At 42.5% G+C, this 16,699-nt stretch overlaps 1 protein-coding gene across 1 annotated transcript; it reads left to right on the top strand.

Moving 5' to 3' along the window:
* The first annotated feature begins 402 nt into the window (after positions 1-402).
* Positions 403-15,605, top strand: LOC112431434 (uncharacterized). Its single transcript, XM_076882638.1, has 5 exons — positions 403-454; positions 13,598-13,639; positions 13,728-14,000; positions 14,089-14,331; positions 14,930-15,605. The coding sequence occupies exons 1-5, from the start codon at positions 418-420 to the stop codon at positions 15,091-15,093; spliced, it is 759 nt and encodes a 252-aa protein (XP_076738753.1). The 5' UTR covers positions 403-417; the 3' UTR covers positions 15,094-15,605.
* Positions 15,606-16,699: the final 1,094 nt, after the last annotated feature.

The following is a 16,699-nucleotide window of genomic DNA, read 5'->3' as shown; positions in this document are numbered from 1 at the left end:
AACTTGGCCAACACTGCTGATGCTGACCTCTCCCAGTTTGAGTTCTGACTCACTGTCCAATCAAAGCTCTTTGTTTCTCTCCTCACTTTCTTCCAGCAAAGTTTAAGAACGGCTCATGTTGAACCATCTTGATCACATCACTATAAATTTGTCAGTAATTTTGTCTCCAGTTGTATTTATATTGTGCCAAATCAAAACCTCAAGGTCCAGGAAGAAAACCTGAAGACTAATCCACTGTGGGCTGTGGTTGGGAGGCCTGTGTAGTCTGGATACTGGTTAACTTGCACCTGTGTGTATCTAGGACAGCTTTTATTGTGGCGGTGCCTCCTGTCAGAGTGCTACAGCTTCCTGTTGAGAGTCTCCTGAGAGGAGCGTGAGGTCCGAGGCAGTGAGGAGCTCTGTAACAGGACTGTGAGGATGAAAATGAGGCTGCTGTCTGTGATCCTGCTGCACGGTAAGAAGAATTTCTCACCTCTGATCCAACACACACTGAAGGAGCTGCTTTTTCAGTGTGTGTGTCTCCTTTACACACAGAGATGTTTGCAGGGTGTCAGGATGTGTGTTCAGCCTCTCTTTGCTTGAACTTTTTGAAAGTTTCTAAAATAACACAGGTGTGGTGGACAGGGGGGTTGTTCCTCTGGGTTTCTTACCTGGATGAGAGTGTGTGTTAATAACTCTAAACTCTGTTAGAGAGTCTGCAAACTTTGAGCTCATCCACATGTAAATGCTTGTTTAGAGCAGTGAGCACAGCGTTTGGAAAAACTTCTTAAAGAGAGAAGGTTGTCATGAACTCTGCTTTTTTATAAAGTCTTTATGCATCAGAGCTGTGTGCCTTTATTTGGCTTCATGCTACATGTGCTTTGTTACCGTTTACAGACTTTATTGATCAGCACCTTCCTATGACAGTGCTGGAGATCGATTTTGTGCATTTTATGTAAAAAGACTGTTTTGTTTTGTTTTTCAAAGGGGAAAGTCTGCACGTTCATGTGGACACAAGCCTGTTCATGATACGAGTCAGGGTGATGCGGGGGTGGGATTGACGGTTTCTAATGTAAAGGACACAGAAAGAGAAAGAGAAGGATGAGACCGTTACACTGATAATCCAGACGACTCTCCGCTAGTCTGTACTTGTCAAAACTGGCATCTTACACCATGAAACTGTTCTTACACTGTTGTTTTATAACCTGTTCAAAACACTGACATGAGTCCACTATCAGATAAGATCATTTGTAACCTTCACTGTTTCTGTGCTGTGATGAAACCTGACTGAAACTCTTCTAATAAGCTATTCCTCCACAGATGATCTGTTAGCTGTGTGACAACTACTCTTTGACATGAAAGGACGGTTGGATACTGGCGTATGATTGGCTAAGACTGCTGGGTCTAGATTCTTTCTTGTGGTTCTGTTTTTTGTTTTTTAATTGATGGTTCTTAGTTATATTTGCAACTCTGTGATTTCCTAGCCTTTAGGTTTTTTCTCCTTGCCTCCCTTGTGTTGCTTGTGTAGTGCCATTATGATGCTTAATTCTACCAAATCAATGTTTATCCTTGGCCAACAGTGTCAGGGATCCCTCAATGCTGCCTCGGGTCCGCTATTCCTCAGTCTGTATCTGCTGTATCACCAATAATGATTCAAATTATAAAGTAAAGGAGTTATTAACAGCTTTTTTCAAATTTTATATATATATATTTCCTCGACATCATTATCATGTTAGCCAAGAGGAGTCTAATCTGTCACTATGCCTTTTCACTAAGAGATGAGGAGTTTCATGATGGCGCTGTCTGTGATGACAGGAGAGGAATGATTTATGATGGTCTGTTTTACGTCTCATGTCTTATCAGACTTAGTTTAAAGCACTGCTTGCCTTACTTGTCCAGACAGAGCCCCAAACTTTGTACGCCATGGTACATCGCTACCACTCCATCCAAACACCAGGTATTTTCTTACCTGTGTTAGAAAATACTCCAGTAAAAGATGAAGCACTGAAGAAACTTCTTTACTCAATAAAAGTAAAAAAGTACAGGCTGTGAAGTTGTTAAGGAATATACTCTAAAACACTTCTTCAGGAAAGACTCAGAGAAGAGAAACACACAGAACTTCTTGCTAGCAAGGGCAGTCTCCAGACTGAGACTCGTGCTGAGAAACTGCCCCGGACTTTATTTATACTTCAGTGTGCGTGTGTGTGTGTGTGTGGTGTCCTGCTGATCAAAGGGTCATATGACATGAAAGCACAAAAGGTACATCCTTGGTCAGGAAAAGGGTAGTCTCCCCCTCTCCCTAGATGTTTCACCCTAAATAACATGGTGAGGAAGTCCTGCAGTTCATCTATAAGTAAAGAAGCACTTAAACTAAAACAGACATAGCTACGTTAATCCTACCGTAAAACAATAAGACAAGGTACGACCTCTCCCATGCTCCCAGGATGTGGGGGTGAAGCCCGAACACCCTGGAATGTTACAGACCTCCTAGGATGAGACCTCCTCTTCCCCCTCACCACTGAAACAACCAAGTGTGAGATTTCTCTATTGTGCTGTCTTGGGGGTGCTGGGGTTTCCTGGGACCTCGACCTCTTTGCAGTGGCTCTGATAAATCCAGGAGGGTCTCTCCGCTATTTTGCAGGCAGTTGAAATGGTCAGAAGCACTTGAATTGGCCTCTATCAACCCCCCATCACTTCACTTCAGGCCTTCATCCTGCGATAGGAATACTTATGACTCTTCTACTGTCCATCCTCTGCACAAAAACCCCTCTGTGGAAAGGGTGCTGGGTCCAGTTATCTTACTGCTGTTATGATCCCAGCAGTCTTCAGAGTGTCATCGTATGCACAGTATAGTGACAGAGCATTAGGTGATGTTCATAGGAAACTGCTGTCATCACCACCATAGCTTCTGGTTCCTGTGCTTTCACAGAATCATAATGTCATCCTTAGATTCCCTCTGCACTGTCGATGGAGCTTGGCACGCTCCCCTCATCCTTCAGGTGTCCGTCTGTTGTCCACAATCTCCTCTGTTGGCCTCTGGAAATCCCCTTTGGCACAGCTCTCATTCCAACGCAGTTTCATGGTCCTTGCTGTGGCTCCAAAGTCTGATCTCATGATGGGCCCCAACCAGCTTGACCTTTGACCTCAACCACTGCCTGGGCTGTCAGCTATGCCTGGAATGGTTCTCGCTTCTCACTGGGCCTCTGAAGATTTCTCAGGAGATTACTGCTGCACCTGTGTTTCCTTGCTAGGAGGAAAAACTTCTATTTGGAGAGCATGTCAACAATCATCAAACCACATTCTTTAGTTCAGTGAACTTCACTTATAGGCCATCAAAGCCTCATCTGAACATGGATGCACCACTTGCATAGGTTTAATACCCGTTGAATGAACTGTTAATCACACAAATCGCTGCAAAAATCATATAAAACAAAATTTAATGTTAATTCCAAAATTTTATGTTAATTCATTGTTTCATGTTAATCCTGGATCCCTCCTCTTGACACATGGACACTCCCATGAGTCAACTCATCAAAATCAGATTCCTGTCTTAAAGAAAAAGGTTAGCTAGATCATATCCCAGGCAACATCAGGGCATCTCCTCCCCTGGAGCAGCACCACCCTGGACCTATAATCCTGCAATAAAAATGTTAGTGTGTTTTGCATATTAAGTTTGCTTAACACCTGGCTCCACCAGGAGCCTGCATACACACCATCATGGCCTGGAAAACAAGATCTGGAAATGAAATCAAACTTCACACTTAAAGTAATAAAGTATTCAGCACCAGCAAGACAAGTGTCATGTGCAGGTTTCCTCAAATCAGTAAACTACAATTATTTCCATAATTTGCCTCAGACATGGATCATCCCATGTGCTCAGTCAACATTAATGTAATCGGTGACTTCTCTTAAGCAAAGTCACTCAACTCATCAATCACTATGAGCTCAATAGTCCATCTTCAACTATTCCATAAACACTGCATTCCTTATTTGTTTTTCTCACCTCACTTGTTTGCTTCTGCTGAATCCTCTACATGCATTCTTAGAAAAACAAACATTAGCAACACACATTGACTGTGGTCAGACGCAGGACAACAGGTTCCAGAGGTGCCATAAAAAGACCATAAAGTTAGCCATCCATAGCTGTGGAAAGAATGTCATTCACATATAAACCCAGAAATCCTATAGTAGAAAAACATTAACTAATCCTCTTATAAATCACATGATCAAACACATGAAAAACTGTAATGCTATAGAAAAGAAAATACAACTGTTAGCGCTGCAAATTGTTAAGGTTCAAAAATTGAGGAAGGAGAGTACAAACAACCATGGTCCAGAAGCTCTTGGTCAAACAATGATCTTTAATGACTACACATGTGGGAAGAACACTCTGTACGCAGACAGCAAGTGGTCTTCAACTTAATCAGAGCATAAACAGATATTTTATACTGTCAGGGTTTGATTTACTGACGCCCCTTCATGCGTCACAGACAGGATATATACATACGTCAGATCAAAACCACAAAGACCTTTTAACACAGTTTTTAAGAACCTCGTCTTCCATCTTCATAACAGGTGCATCCTGTCAGTGCCGGATGCTCACTTGTCATCTTGACACCTCAGCAGCAGTTCTGCGACAAACTGCTCTTTGCAACCCCAGCAAAACATAATTAAACTTTCCCCCATAAATGATTCTCTCTAACTGAGTGTATGTCTGTGTCGGTGTGCTAACCACAATTGCACCCTGTTTCACCTCGCGACTAGCTCCTGACCTCTGACCAGACAGGGAGACAGAAACCACCCTCGTATATGTAATAATCAAACTGAAACTATGGATATATCATCTACTTATTTGTTTTAATGTTTTAACCAAGAACCTCTACTTAAAAGCTTAATATAAAATGACCTGATATAAATGTTTTGTAAGCATGTATTGCAGTTTTAACCTTCTATAGCTCCAAGTCACTTGCACAATAAATTGTCCGGACATCGCGCCGAACAAAGCTTCCAACCTCCAATTAATTGACCAAGCTCCAACTCTTTTAATAAGCACATATATGCATTGTGTATAAAATAGTTATAACTGCCTCTGGAATACGAAGTCAACATAATCATAAACATCTTAAGGCCTTCTTAAAGCTATCTGTTACATTGTTAAAGCCTCGTCTTAGCCTGCTGCTCAAAATAACTTCCTGCTTTCACTTCTGCAATTTCTGCAACTTCCTGTTTCCTGTCAGCCTGTCACTTAATCTTTCTGAAAGACCCACTGCTTAAACCTCTAAATGCAATATAAACTCCAGATTATATTATTAATGCAATGGTACTGTTGATAATTATTTAACAATAGCAGTAAAATAATTTCCCTGCTCCACAAAATGTTAGGCGTATGCATACTTTGTCACAGTTATGTCTATAAGCAACACAAGGTAGTGAATAACACCCCTGGTAGATGCACAGACACAGAAAATGGCATTTAAAAGGTTAAATCGTCACGCAACCTCGAATGTTGCTGTCATCTTACTGCTCCTGTAACAAAAAACACATAAATTCATCCACCCTTTGTCCTGTCTAGGTGGAGGTTAACCTTGAGTCGTGGTCAAGTCCTGTCAGCTTTTACCAGTCAGTCAGTTTGTTTTTTATTTCCATTCATTCATTCTTACTTTGTTGATAGTGGAAACCATCGTCGCATTTAGTTTCCACTTTCAGCAAAATGACGTCATTTCAAAAGAAAAAGAAGAACTTTAGGCTAGGCAAGGCAAATTTATTTGTATAGCACAATTCAACAACAAGGTGATTACTGGATTACCTCGCTGAATCCTTTTTGGGCAGGGACTCTCATTTTCTAATTGTCCCAAATAAGTGGCTTTCTCCTGAGCCCATTTTAATGTGGAGAAACTCACTTGTAACGGTTTTCTCAACAGGTCGTATAGCACTTTTAATTCCCGACGTGCAGATCTGCTTAAAGGAAAGAAATTGACAAACAGAAATCAGTGCACTGTTCAAAAAATAAAAATAAAATGAAAAATAACAGAGATTATCAAACAAAACTTTCAGTGCACTGTGAAAGTATCAAAATAAAAAGGCCTTGTTACCGTATTTTCGCAACCATAAGGCGCACATAAAAGCCTTAGATTTTCTTTAAAAAGTGCGGCACGCCCTATAGCGCAGTGCGCCCTGTGTGTTGTAAGGAGGACGTAGTAGAGAACACCATGAGAACGCTAAAGGGTGAAGTGTGGGCGTTGATCGTATATACCGGGACAATCGCACATACCTGTATAAAAGAACAGGTATGTGCATTATGCAGGACATCGTTGTTTTAACAACCCTGAAAATGGCAAAGAGACATGCTTACGAAGCACAGTTTAAACTGAAGGCCATCAGCTACGCGGAGGAACATGGAAATCGAGCAGCGGCGAGAGAATTTAAGATTAACGAATCGATGGTTCGCAAATGGAGGAAGTTAGAAAACAAGTTCCGGCAGGTCAAGAAAACGCAGCTGAGTTTCCGCAGACATAAGGCGAGGTGGCCCGAGTTGGAGGAAAGACTCGAGCGGTGGATCATCGAGCAAAGAACGAGCGGGAGAAGCGTTTCGACGGTCACCATTCGGCTAAAAGCAGTTTCACTAGCTGAAGAGATGAACATTGAACATTTCCAAGGAGGCCCGTCTTGGTGCTTTCGTTTTATGAAACGGTGCCATTTTTCCATCCGTACCAGGACTACGGTAGCGCAGCAACTTCCAGCGGATTATAAGGAAAAGCTGGCCATCTTCCGCTCCTACTGCAGCAAACACATCAGCGACAAAAACATCCAGCCCAGCCACATCACAAACATGGACGAGGTCCCCATGGACGAGGTCCCGCTCACTTTCGACATCCCGGTGAGTCACTGTTACACGTGTCTGTTACACTGTTACATGTCCAGCCCATACGGCACCGGCCGCCGTCCCGCAGGCGACGCTGATGGCTGGACGGGTTCCTCCAGTGGAAACGGAAAACTGGAGCGGGCCCCCGGATCCCCCCAGGGAAGACAGACGAAAGGCCGGAGCGGTCCCTCGGATCCTCCAGCGAAGACAAACGAAGGCTGGAGCGGTCCCTCGGACCCTCCAGCGAAGACAAACGAGCAGCTCACTAGCTGCAAAAACGGACATGCAGCTCACCAGCTGCAAACACAGACACGCAGCTCACCAGCTGCAGAAAGCTGGAGCGGTCCCTCGGATCCTCCAGCGAAGACAAACGAAGGCTGGAGCGGTTCCCCGGACCCTCCAGCAGAGGCGGATGAAGGCTGGAGCAGTCCCTCGGACCCTCCAGCAAAGGCGGATGGCTGAAGCGAAGGCAGACGAAGCTGATGAAGGCTGGAGCGGCCCCACCGACCCTCCAGCAGACGACGAAGGCTGGGGTGGTCCCTCGGACCCTCCAGCGAAGACGGGTGAAGGCTGGAGCGGTCCCTCGGACCCTCCAGCAAAGGCGGATGGCTGAAGCGAAGGCAGACGAAGCTGATGAAGGCTGGAGCGGTCCCTCGGACCCTCCAGCGAAGACGGATGAAGGCTGGAGCGGTCCCACGGACCCTACAGCGAAGGCGGATGAAGGCTGGAGCGGTCCCTCGGACCCTCCAGCAAAGGCGGATGGCTGAAGCGAAGGCAGACGAAGCTGATGAAGGCTGGAGCGGTCCCTCGGACCCTCCAGCGGAGACGGACGGCTGAAGCGGTCCCTCCCTTGGACCCTCCAGCGATTGGACGAGCCCCCATATGTTACACCCCGGCCTAGGCAACCGGCGTGCAACTCAGGAAAAATAGAAAATAAGGGAAAAAGGGCCCCCAAGCTCACTGCTCTTAAGGAGGGCGAACTCATAAAAAAAGACTAATACGGGCTTCCACAAAAATAATCCCAAAACGAAAGTATCGACAACTATTTTCTTTAAAGCAAAATACGATATTTATTTACATCACACACAAGGCGCCAAACTATTTACAACGGGGGGGGGGGGAAGATCGCGACCATGACATACAGAAACACAGGGCTTAAATACATAGAAGGAGCAATTAGGGAATGGACCACAGGAGGGAAACACAGCTGTGGCAAATTAGACCTGACGAGACAAGGAAACGTAAACTGAACACACTAAGATAACACAGACTTTCAAAGTAAAACAGGAAACACATAACAGTCACGCCAAAACAAAACGCCTAAAACAATACACTGCCAACGCCAAAACGTAACAGTCACACTGTGGAGAAGAAGGGGACCAGCACGGTAGCGATACGCACAACGGGGCACGAAAAGTCTTCTTTTACTGTTGTGCTTGGCTGCCATGCTAATGGACAGAAACTGCCGCCTATGGTGATTTTTAAGAGAGACTTTGCCTAAAGAGAAGTTTCCAGCAGGAATCATCATTAAGGCAAATGAAAAGGGCTGGATGGATGAGGAAATGATGAAAGAGTGGCTGAGGGAGGTGTATGTAAGGAGACCAGGTGGTTTTTTCCACGCATCACCATCGCTCTTAATCTGTGACTCTATGCGTGCCCATCTCACAGCCGATGTGAAAAAGCTAGTGAAACAAATGAACTGTGAGCTTGCTGTCATTCCGGGAGGCCTGACAAAGGAACTCCAACCGCTGGACATCAGTGTGAACCGCCCGTTCAAAGACCACAGTTTCACCAAGAGTGGAAGGCAGTGCCGGGCGAGTTACGCCACAATTTGCCAATGGATTGTAGATGCTTGGGCTAACATGGCTGCTGGCACTGTTGTTCGAGCTTTTGCAAAAGCCGGCATCATTTCCGAGGAGCCGCACGGCACGGAAAGTGACTCTGACAGTGAAGAAAGTGAACCTGGCATGTTTGATGGAGATTTAGTGCAGCTGTTCAATTCAGACACAGAGGATGAGGACTTCCATGGGTTTGATGATAAAAATGTGAGTACCAAACTTTGTTTTGCTCCTGCTTTATTTTTAAATATGCACACTTGTATGCTTGTGTGTTGTTGATAATGATGATTACTGGTAATAAAAATGTGAGTAAGGTACCGAACTCAGGTTTGCTCCCGCTTTATTTTTAAATACGCATACGGTACTTGTATTCGCCCAATAATCCAGTGCACCTTATGTGTGTGTTAAATACAGTAATGGCACACATAACTGAGACTGCGCCTTTTAGTACAGTGCGTCTTATGGTCGTGAAAATACGGTAAGTCATGACACAAGCTCCTCATCTCAGGAGGATAAATCATACCATTAGCATGGTTCATCATACCATCATACTAATCGGCAGGCTCAACTTCACAACAAAAGAAAAATCATCAGCTAGATTCACTCCAAACCAACCATCAGCTGCACAACACACAACATAACCCTAATGTCATATTAGCTATGAGTTTAATCACCAGGTCTGTGCTCTGCACTCATTTAGGCCACAGATCTATTCAATTTTCCTTTTTCCCTTCATCATAAAACATGTGACATGCTGTCATGCACTTCACAAAAGAAGTTTGTTCTGACGTATTCAGAGTTGTGTATCTAAATACAGGATTCACTCGCACATCAAACAGGAAACTCAGTGTTTTAGAGTTTCCACTCCAACACATCTCATTCACTCGTGCTAGAATTCAGTCACCTTTCATTAATCTAAAACCGATCAACTAATTTGCATATCAGCTATTAACCCACTAAGTTGACAGGACGACAGAAATGCATGTTCAAAATAGTATCACCAAAGACAATTCCCCTCATACAGTAAATTACTTGCTGCATCAATCAAGCAGGAAGCTTCTCCCAATTTACCATTTTAACACTAAATTTATTGTCTGATCGCTGATTTATCAAACCAGAATCTTTTCCCCACAAAAGTTAAACTGTTGTCCTGCAACCTAGAGAGTCAATTGTCAGCATTGGATAAATTCAGTATTCGATAACAAGTGTCTGTTAAATTGACACCATTTTAACACTGATGAAAGATAACAAGCTAATTTTCATTGCATGTGTGTTTGTGTTATCAGGCAGGTCTAATGCATGTCTGTGGAGCTGCATATCCAGCAGAGCATGTTCTTAAAGCTGCCTTTCCTACACACTTCTCTGCTATTATTTGATCATTTCTTAACTAATGTGCTGTGAGTCCACTGGTCTTTGCATCACACTAAGAGACTTGGACAAGATGATAAACAGACTCACATGCTTAAGATGTTGTCTAATCTTCATAAGCTCTCTTGTGTTAGTAGGGTTAATGCATGTTCTGCTTGTTTGTGTGATTTTTGTATGTTTCTATTTTTGCAGTGTTTCAGACTCCTTCACAATTTTCCAACTTAAGCAGTCAGTTTTCTTTTCCCAGGTTTGCTAACCCAAATTTTAATTTCCCACATTAAATAACAGCATTCCTCTGTGTTTCCACTTACTCTCACTCTGTGTCCTCTCACTGTTGTCCTCTCACTCTGTTGTCCTCTCCCACTTCAACAGTCCAACAGCCGGCAGTTCTCCTTCAGCTTTGTCCTGTGTTCCACTGTCTCTTCTTGCCATTTTACTCCAAAGGTGGCAAATGTCAAACTCCAACTGTTCAGTTCTCCTCAAAAGTTTTCTTCACATGCATAGTGAAGTTGCAGCTTGTTGGAAACACAGTGCCATTCATCCGATCAGTCAGGATGATGGGTTTGCTCTTCTTCTCTGATGCTGTTTGTCCACATTGCTGCTGCTTTGCTGGGACTCTTTGCTCAGGACTTGCTGCTGTCTCTTTATCTGCCATTTTACTGCTCTTTGGAGCTGCATTCCTTGTCGACACATTGCGCTGTAAATAAGTCAGCCAGAAACTTGGCCTGCATGTTTCCAATGATGTTAAACTATAACTTGATTCAGGTCTGCTTTGCACCTGAAAGTGACAAACTAAGACATGTTCATATTATCATCACTGCTTAATCAACACACATCTCTCTCTCTCTCTGTGTGTTTTTGTGAACAGTCCTTTCTTAAAAGCAGAAAATAAGATTCTAGTTGTTTTTGGCTAATCAACACAAAACCTTTTTCCTATGATTTTTTTTTTCATCTACAATATAAATTCTTTCTCTTTTTCACTCTTTTTTTTCTTTACAATAGCTGGTGACCTGCAGAATCACCGCTCTCACAATCAGAGGCAATTACTTTTACACAGCGCACAAAAACACTGTGACGTCAGACACATTCACACTCACTTTGTCATCTGCATAAATAAATCATATGGCTGATGATATGTGACCCATAAATATGATCACCAGTTTATTTAACTATTTTTCAACCCAACAAAACAAATAAACAAAAACATAATGAAACGCTGCACACTCCAGTTATCACAGTTATCATAGTTATCATAGTTCTGTTTGTATCTGCTTTCATTATTAATACCAGTTTATAGGTTGTTATCCTTTTTATTATTAGTTTGAATACATTAAAATTAAGTTGTGATTTAGCCTTTTGTTTATTTTACTTTATTCCTCTTGCATTTATATCTATTCAGTCGGGTCTGTTTCCAACCCTTTTTTAAACTACAAACTACTATGATCTCTAATTTTCACTGGATGAGGGATTAATATGTTCTTCCCAGTCTGAACTGCTCTCTTCACCTGAGCTGCTATCCTATTCTGAGTTACTGTCTTCTTTGTTTCTTACAATCACGTAGAAAATGTCCCTCTTTTCCACACCTCCAGCAAGTAGTGTTAAAGTCACTGTTTGGTGTGTGTATAGCTCTGCCTCTACCTCTTGCTCTTCCACTATGCATTCCTCTCTCTTTCTTTTGGATTAGTCCTGCTCCGGCTTGCTGTTTTTCTAGACATTTCTCATCAGGTGTTAATTTTACTTGTTTATCCCCCATTTTCAAAGATTTTGCTGGGCCATCGCTGGCACGCTTGACTTCAGAGTGGTTTACTGATACGGCCTTCGACTTCACCCTAACGGTGAAGCGGTATCAGTTTTATGAGATGAAACTCAACCGTTCTCCTTTGTCACCAGTACGTGAGCCTCAGCAAAGAAAACAAAAATGGAAGTAGTTCAGCAGCGTATTGTGCTGTAAAATCAACTTACTTCCAGACACATACACACACATAGACATTTGCGCGCTAATTTGTCACGAGATAATTTCGGCTACCTCTAAAACTGGTCGAAACACAGTTCCTTTTGCCGAACTTAGACCTTTTTTATCACATTTCTTTAAACTTTTGCGGCCGTCTTATATACCAAAATAGTGTTTCTCACTCTCTGACGTCTCACTGGTGGTTCAGATCATCAGACCTAATCCCACCGCTGTGGACCAGATTATAACACCGGCCCAGACCCGAATTTAACTTCCTGGGGCTCTCTCCTCATCCAAGAGGGCTGTGCACAGGCTTCGGTGCTGGCTCCCCACGGCATCAGGAATCAGTGCTGGATCCTGGAACAGAGTCACAGATAACAGTTCTGATATGTTCTGATCCGGCTCAAAGAACCAAATAAATGTTAAGGAATATATTCTAAAACACTTCTTCAGTAAAGACTCAGAGAAGAAAACACACAGAACTTCTTGCTAGCAAGGGCAGTCTCCAGAACTGAGACTCGCCCTGAGAAACTGCCCCGATCTTTATTTATACTTCAGTGTGTGTGTGTGTGTGTGTGTGTGTGTGTGTGTGTGTGTGTGTGTGTGTGTGTGAGGTGTCCTGCTGATCAAAGGGTCATATGACATGAAAGCACAAAAGGTACATCCTTGGTCAGGAAAAGGGTAGTCTCCCCCTCTCCCTAGATGTTTCACCCTAAATAACATCGTGAGGAAGTCCAGCAGTTCATCTATATGTAAAGAGGCACTTAAACTAAAACAAATATAGCTACGTTAATCCTACCGTAAAACAATAAGACAAGGTACGACCTCTCTCATGCTCCCAGGATGTGGGGGTGAACACCCTAGAATGTTACAGACCTCCTAGGATGAGACATTCCTTCAATATGCCACCAACTATATACTTCTACACACACATGATTACATGCAGCATTCTACCATATGCAAACTTATATCATTAAAAGATTATACTGACTACTAAGTACAATTTTCCATTGACAGAAGTGAATTTTAAGAAAATAAAAAGTAGCTCCTTTAAGAAAAACTTGTAACATCAATTTTTCCAGGAACTGAACCTTTAAATTAATTAAACGTTACTCCCTTTATGCTCGCTCCTCTTCAGCAGGGCTAGCTAGATGCTGAAGTACTGTGACTTATTGCCCCGCCCACTTTTACCACTTAAGCACAGCAACAAAGTATCTGTACTTTGGTAATGCCCACCTCTTTTGATAAATCATACAGGGTTTATGCAATTTTTTTTTTTGCACACCCTATAAGAGGATGAAGCTCGTACACCAGGGGTGTCAAACTCCAGGCCACAAGAGCCGGTGTCCTGCAGGTTTTATATCTCACCCTGGGTCAACACACCTGACTCCAATGATTATTTTATTACCAGGCCTCTGGAGAACTTCAAGACATGTTGATGATGTTTTAGCTATTTAAATCAGCTGTGTTAGATCAAGGACACGTCTGAAACCTGCAGAACACAAGGCTTGGAGTTCCCCACCCCTGTAGTACACAGTCACACTTTCTCTGACCCTCAGTGAACTCTGACCTTCAGTGACCTCTGTCCTCCTGTTGCAGGTGTGTGTGTGCTGCATCTCTCTGCACTGACTGTTTCTGCAGGTGAGTCGATGGAAGTGAAAACCATCAGTGAGACTCCAACAAGAACACAAATACATTTACTCTGTCTGTGTATCTGTCTGCCCTTCAGTCTCTCTGAGTGTAACTCCAGATCACAAGCAGTTCTTCAGTCGTGGTGCTCTAGCGATTCTGTCTTTTGATGATGATGATGAACAAAGAGTTGATGGATGGACAGTGAAGAGGACCAGAGGAGGAGTCACTGAGAGGTGTGGAGCAGCTGAAGGCCTTGTTCTTAAAAATTCTCTGTGTCAGCTCAAGTTGCGTAACCCCTCTGATGGAGCTTACTTCTGTGAAAGCTCATCTGGGCATCAGCGTAGTGATGAAGTCAACATCACTGTTTCAGGTACAGATGTTCCAGCTGTGTCTGTATGACTCTGTGTGTTGGTGGAAGTCTGTCTCTGTATCACTCTGTTTGTGTCTCTGTTGGTCAGCTGGTTCCCTGATCCTGGACATCCCTTCATCTCCTGTGTGGACAGGAAGTAATGTGACTCTGCTCTGTCAAAGCAGAGACGGTAAACCGGTGAATTCTTATTTCTATAAAGATGGGGACATGATTGGATCTGATCCTAAAGAAAATTTGACTCTCACTAATGTTCAGAAGTCTGATGAAGGTCTCTATTCGTGCTCCACTGAGGATCATCCACATACTCATGAAAGCAGGCTGACAGTCAGAGGTCAGTGCAATGATCTTTCTTATTCAACCTCTTTTCCTGGACTTTAGTAGAAATGTCTTAGAGATCAATGAAAGGTGGTAGGTTATATCTTACTTTATCGATACATGTTCTCTTAATGTATTCAGGTCACATAAACAGAGCAGCCAGAGAAAATTATCCCATCATTACAAAGGTTGGAATATTAAAGAAGGAACAAAGAAGTCCATCTTCACTGTGGTGGCACAAAACCTCTATTTGACTTTAAAACACTGCTGGATTTACTAAAGAGACTCAGTGTCAGGTTGTGACTGACAGGTGTGTTTATTCTATAATGCTGATTTCTGTCTGCGGTCTTGAGATGAATATGAGATAAGAAGATGGGTACGCCCAGACCGTCACTGCACTCCTCTCCATCCTGTGCCTGATAAAGTCCATAAATAAAGACTTTCATGACAGATAGTCTCAGTGTATCCTCAGTGTAACCTGAAGATCCTTTCTTTAGTCTTTCAAGAATTCAGACAGCTCTGTCTATCAGTGAGGAAGCTTCCACAGACTACTGGAACTGATGAGCTGACCAGATAATAAACTGACTGAACCATCTTTGTCATTGTTCCTGCAGATCCTCCTACTGTAAAACCTACCACTACCACTACCACTACTACTACTACTACTACTACTACTACTACTACAACCACAACCACTCGTCGTCGCTCTTCTGGCCCTCCTCTCACAGCCTCCATCATGTCAGGTCTGGTTTCTGTGGTTCTCCTGGTTCTGGTTTGAGTTCTGCTCCTTTGAGGAAGCTAAAAGGCAAGAAGTGTGTCAGCTGAGTCACAGAGCACATACATGTGTGTGTTAGGAAAGGTCAAAGGTCACCAGATCCGAGCTGAAATTGCTGATGTTTGTCTTTGAAGAGGAAAGTGAGGACGCACTCTGCCTTATGGAGGACCTTCATCCTACTGTCTCATCATTGCTCCCCCCTGAAGCTGGAGTAACCAGTATAAAAGGGGGTGTGTCTTCAGAGTGTCAGCTTTGCTGTTGTATCTTTACTGCTGGGCCTGGGATTTTACATGTTTTGTCTTATTATGCAGCACTTTGTGGTTGTTTTTAAAAGTGCTTTTAACCCTTCATGACCTACCATTGAACCAATTCTGCCAGAGCTTTTCTTTATATTTTTACATGCTGCCATTTTGGGGAGCATTTCAAGTTACTGTACACCAATACAACCATTATAGCCCAGATTTTAATAATAAACTTAATAAAATAAATATAATAAATATATATATATATATATATATATATATATATATATATATATATATAATATAATTTATTTTATTAAGTGTCTTCATAGGTTTATGTTTGAAGTACGCCAATTTTTATATACTGCAGGAAAAATGAAAATAAGTATTATACTGCAGATTTGCAAAAAAATAGTTTATTTTGATGCATATGCATATATGCAAATATGCATATGCATATGCATATTTCCAGCAGTACAATTTGAATTCTAAGCATCCCAGAAACGACAAAGAAAGTCATAAAGTCAAACATAACTTTTAAAACCACCAGTACAGGCTTAGAAGGGCCTGATGGTAACAAACTACATTTCTGCGAAAATGACGTCACTTCTGGTTTCGGGCAGGTCACAGCGGATATGCGATAGTTCGTGCTGATGGACGTAGGAAGTGTTATGAACAGCTGATCGGATCGGCAAAGCGTGTTTCTGGGATATTATGTTTTTGTTGCTGCAAGTGCTTTTTATGCAATTTTTGCAAAGCTATAGGACAAGCTGATGGCATAAGATGTAAGTACAACTCCTCCGGTTTCATATGCAAAAAAAAATATTGCGCTATTTTACATGGTTGCAGTGCTACCAGGATTTAAAAATAGTTATGCAAAACGGAGCATGCTCTGACTGGCTTTTTAAGGGTTAAGTAAAATATTTTGGGATGCTTAAAGGTTTTCCTGCAGCTCTGCAATGACTTGTATTTTCAGACATGACAGCTGTGACTGTGTGTGTATTACACAGGTTTTGTGCTGTAATAATAAACTATTAAAGTTTCTCACCACAAACACATTAAGGTCTGAGTCTTTGTTCAAGATTGCTGGAGAACAGCTGGTCTCCAAGCACAGCACCATGACAGGGTGGCAGTCAGTAGAAAATGTGGAGATCAGGGAAATATTTTACTGCTACTATTCATAACCATCATCATTACCATTACATTAATTATCATTTCATCAAAGCATTTATTCAGTAAATTACACATGTTCTTAGTTAAGATTATTATACCGATCACAGAGAGCTTCTGTCTAGTAAAAGGTTAGAAGCATCAACGGGCGGGGTGAGTCTGAGTGCGTTGGAGGTTGAGACACACACACAAACAGT

The sequence above is a fragment of the Maylandia zebra genome, linkage group LG3 (genome assembly GCF_041146795.1).
Source record: "Maylandia zebra isolate NMK-2024a linkage group LG3, Mzebra_GT3a, whole genome shotgun sequence".
Taxonomy (NCBI): domain Eukaryota; kingdom Metazoa; phylum Chordata; class Actinopteri; order Cichliformes; family Cichlidae; genus Maylandia; species Maylandia zebra.
Note: the sequence above shows the minus strand (reverse complement) of the source record. Positions and strands in the feature narration are given on the sequence as shown.

What these genes read in the sequence shown, in the direction of transcription:
- LOC112431434 (XM_076882638.1), top strand. Translation starts at nt 418, where the DNA reads ATGAAAATGAGGCTGCTGTCTGTGATCCTGCTGCACG. An exon ending in AGTCAACATCACTGTTTCAG is followed by an intron (nt 14,001 to 14,088) that starts GTACAGATGTTC and finishes TCTGTTGGTCAG; the next exon opens with CTGGTTCCCTGATCCTGGAC. An exon ending in AAGCAGGCTGACAGTCAGAG is followed by an intron (nt 14,332 to 14,929) that starts GTCAGTGCAATG and finishes TTGTTCCTGCAG; the next exon opens with ATCCTCCTACTGTAAAACCT.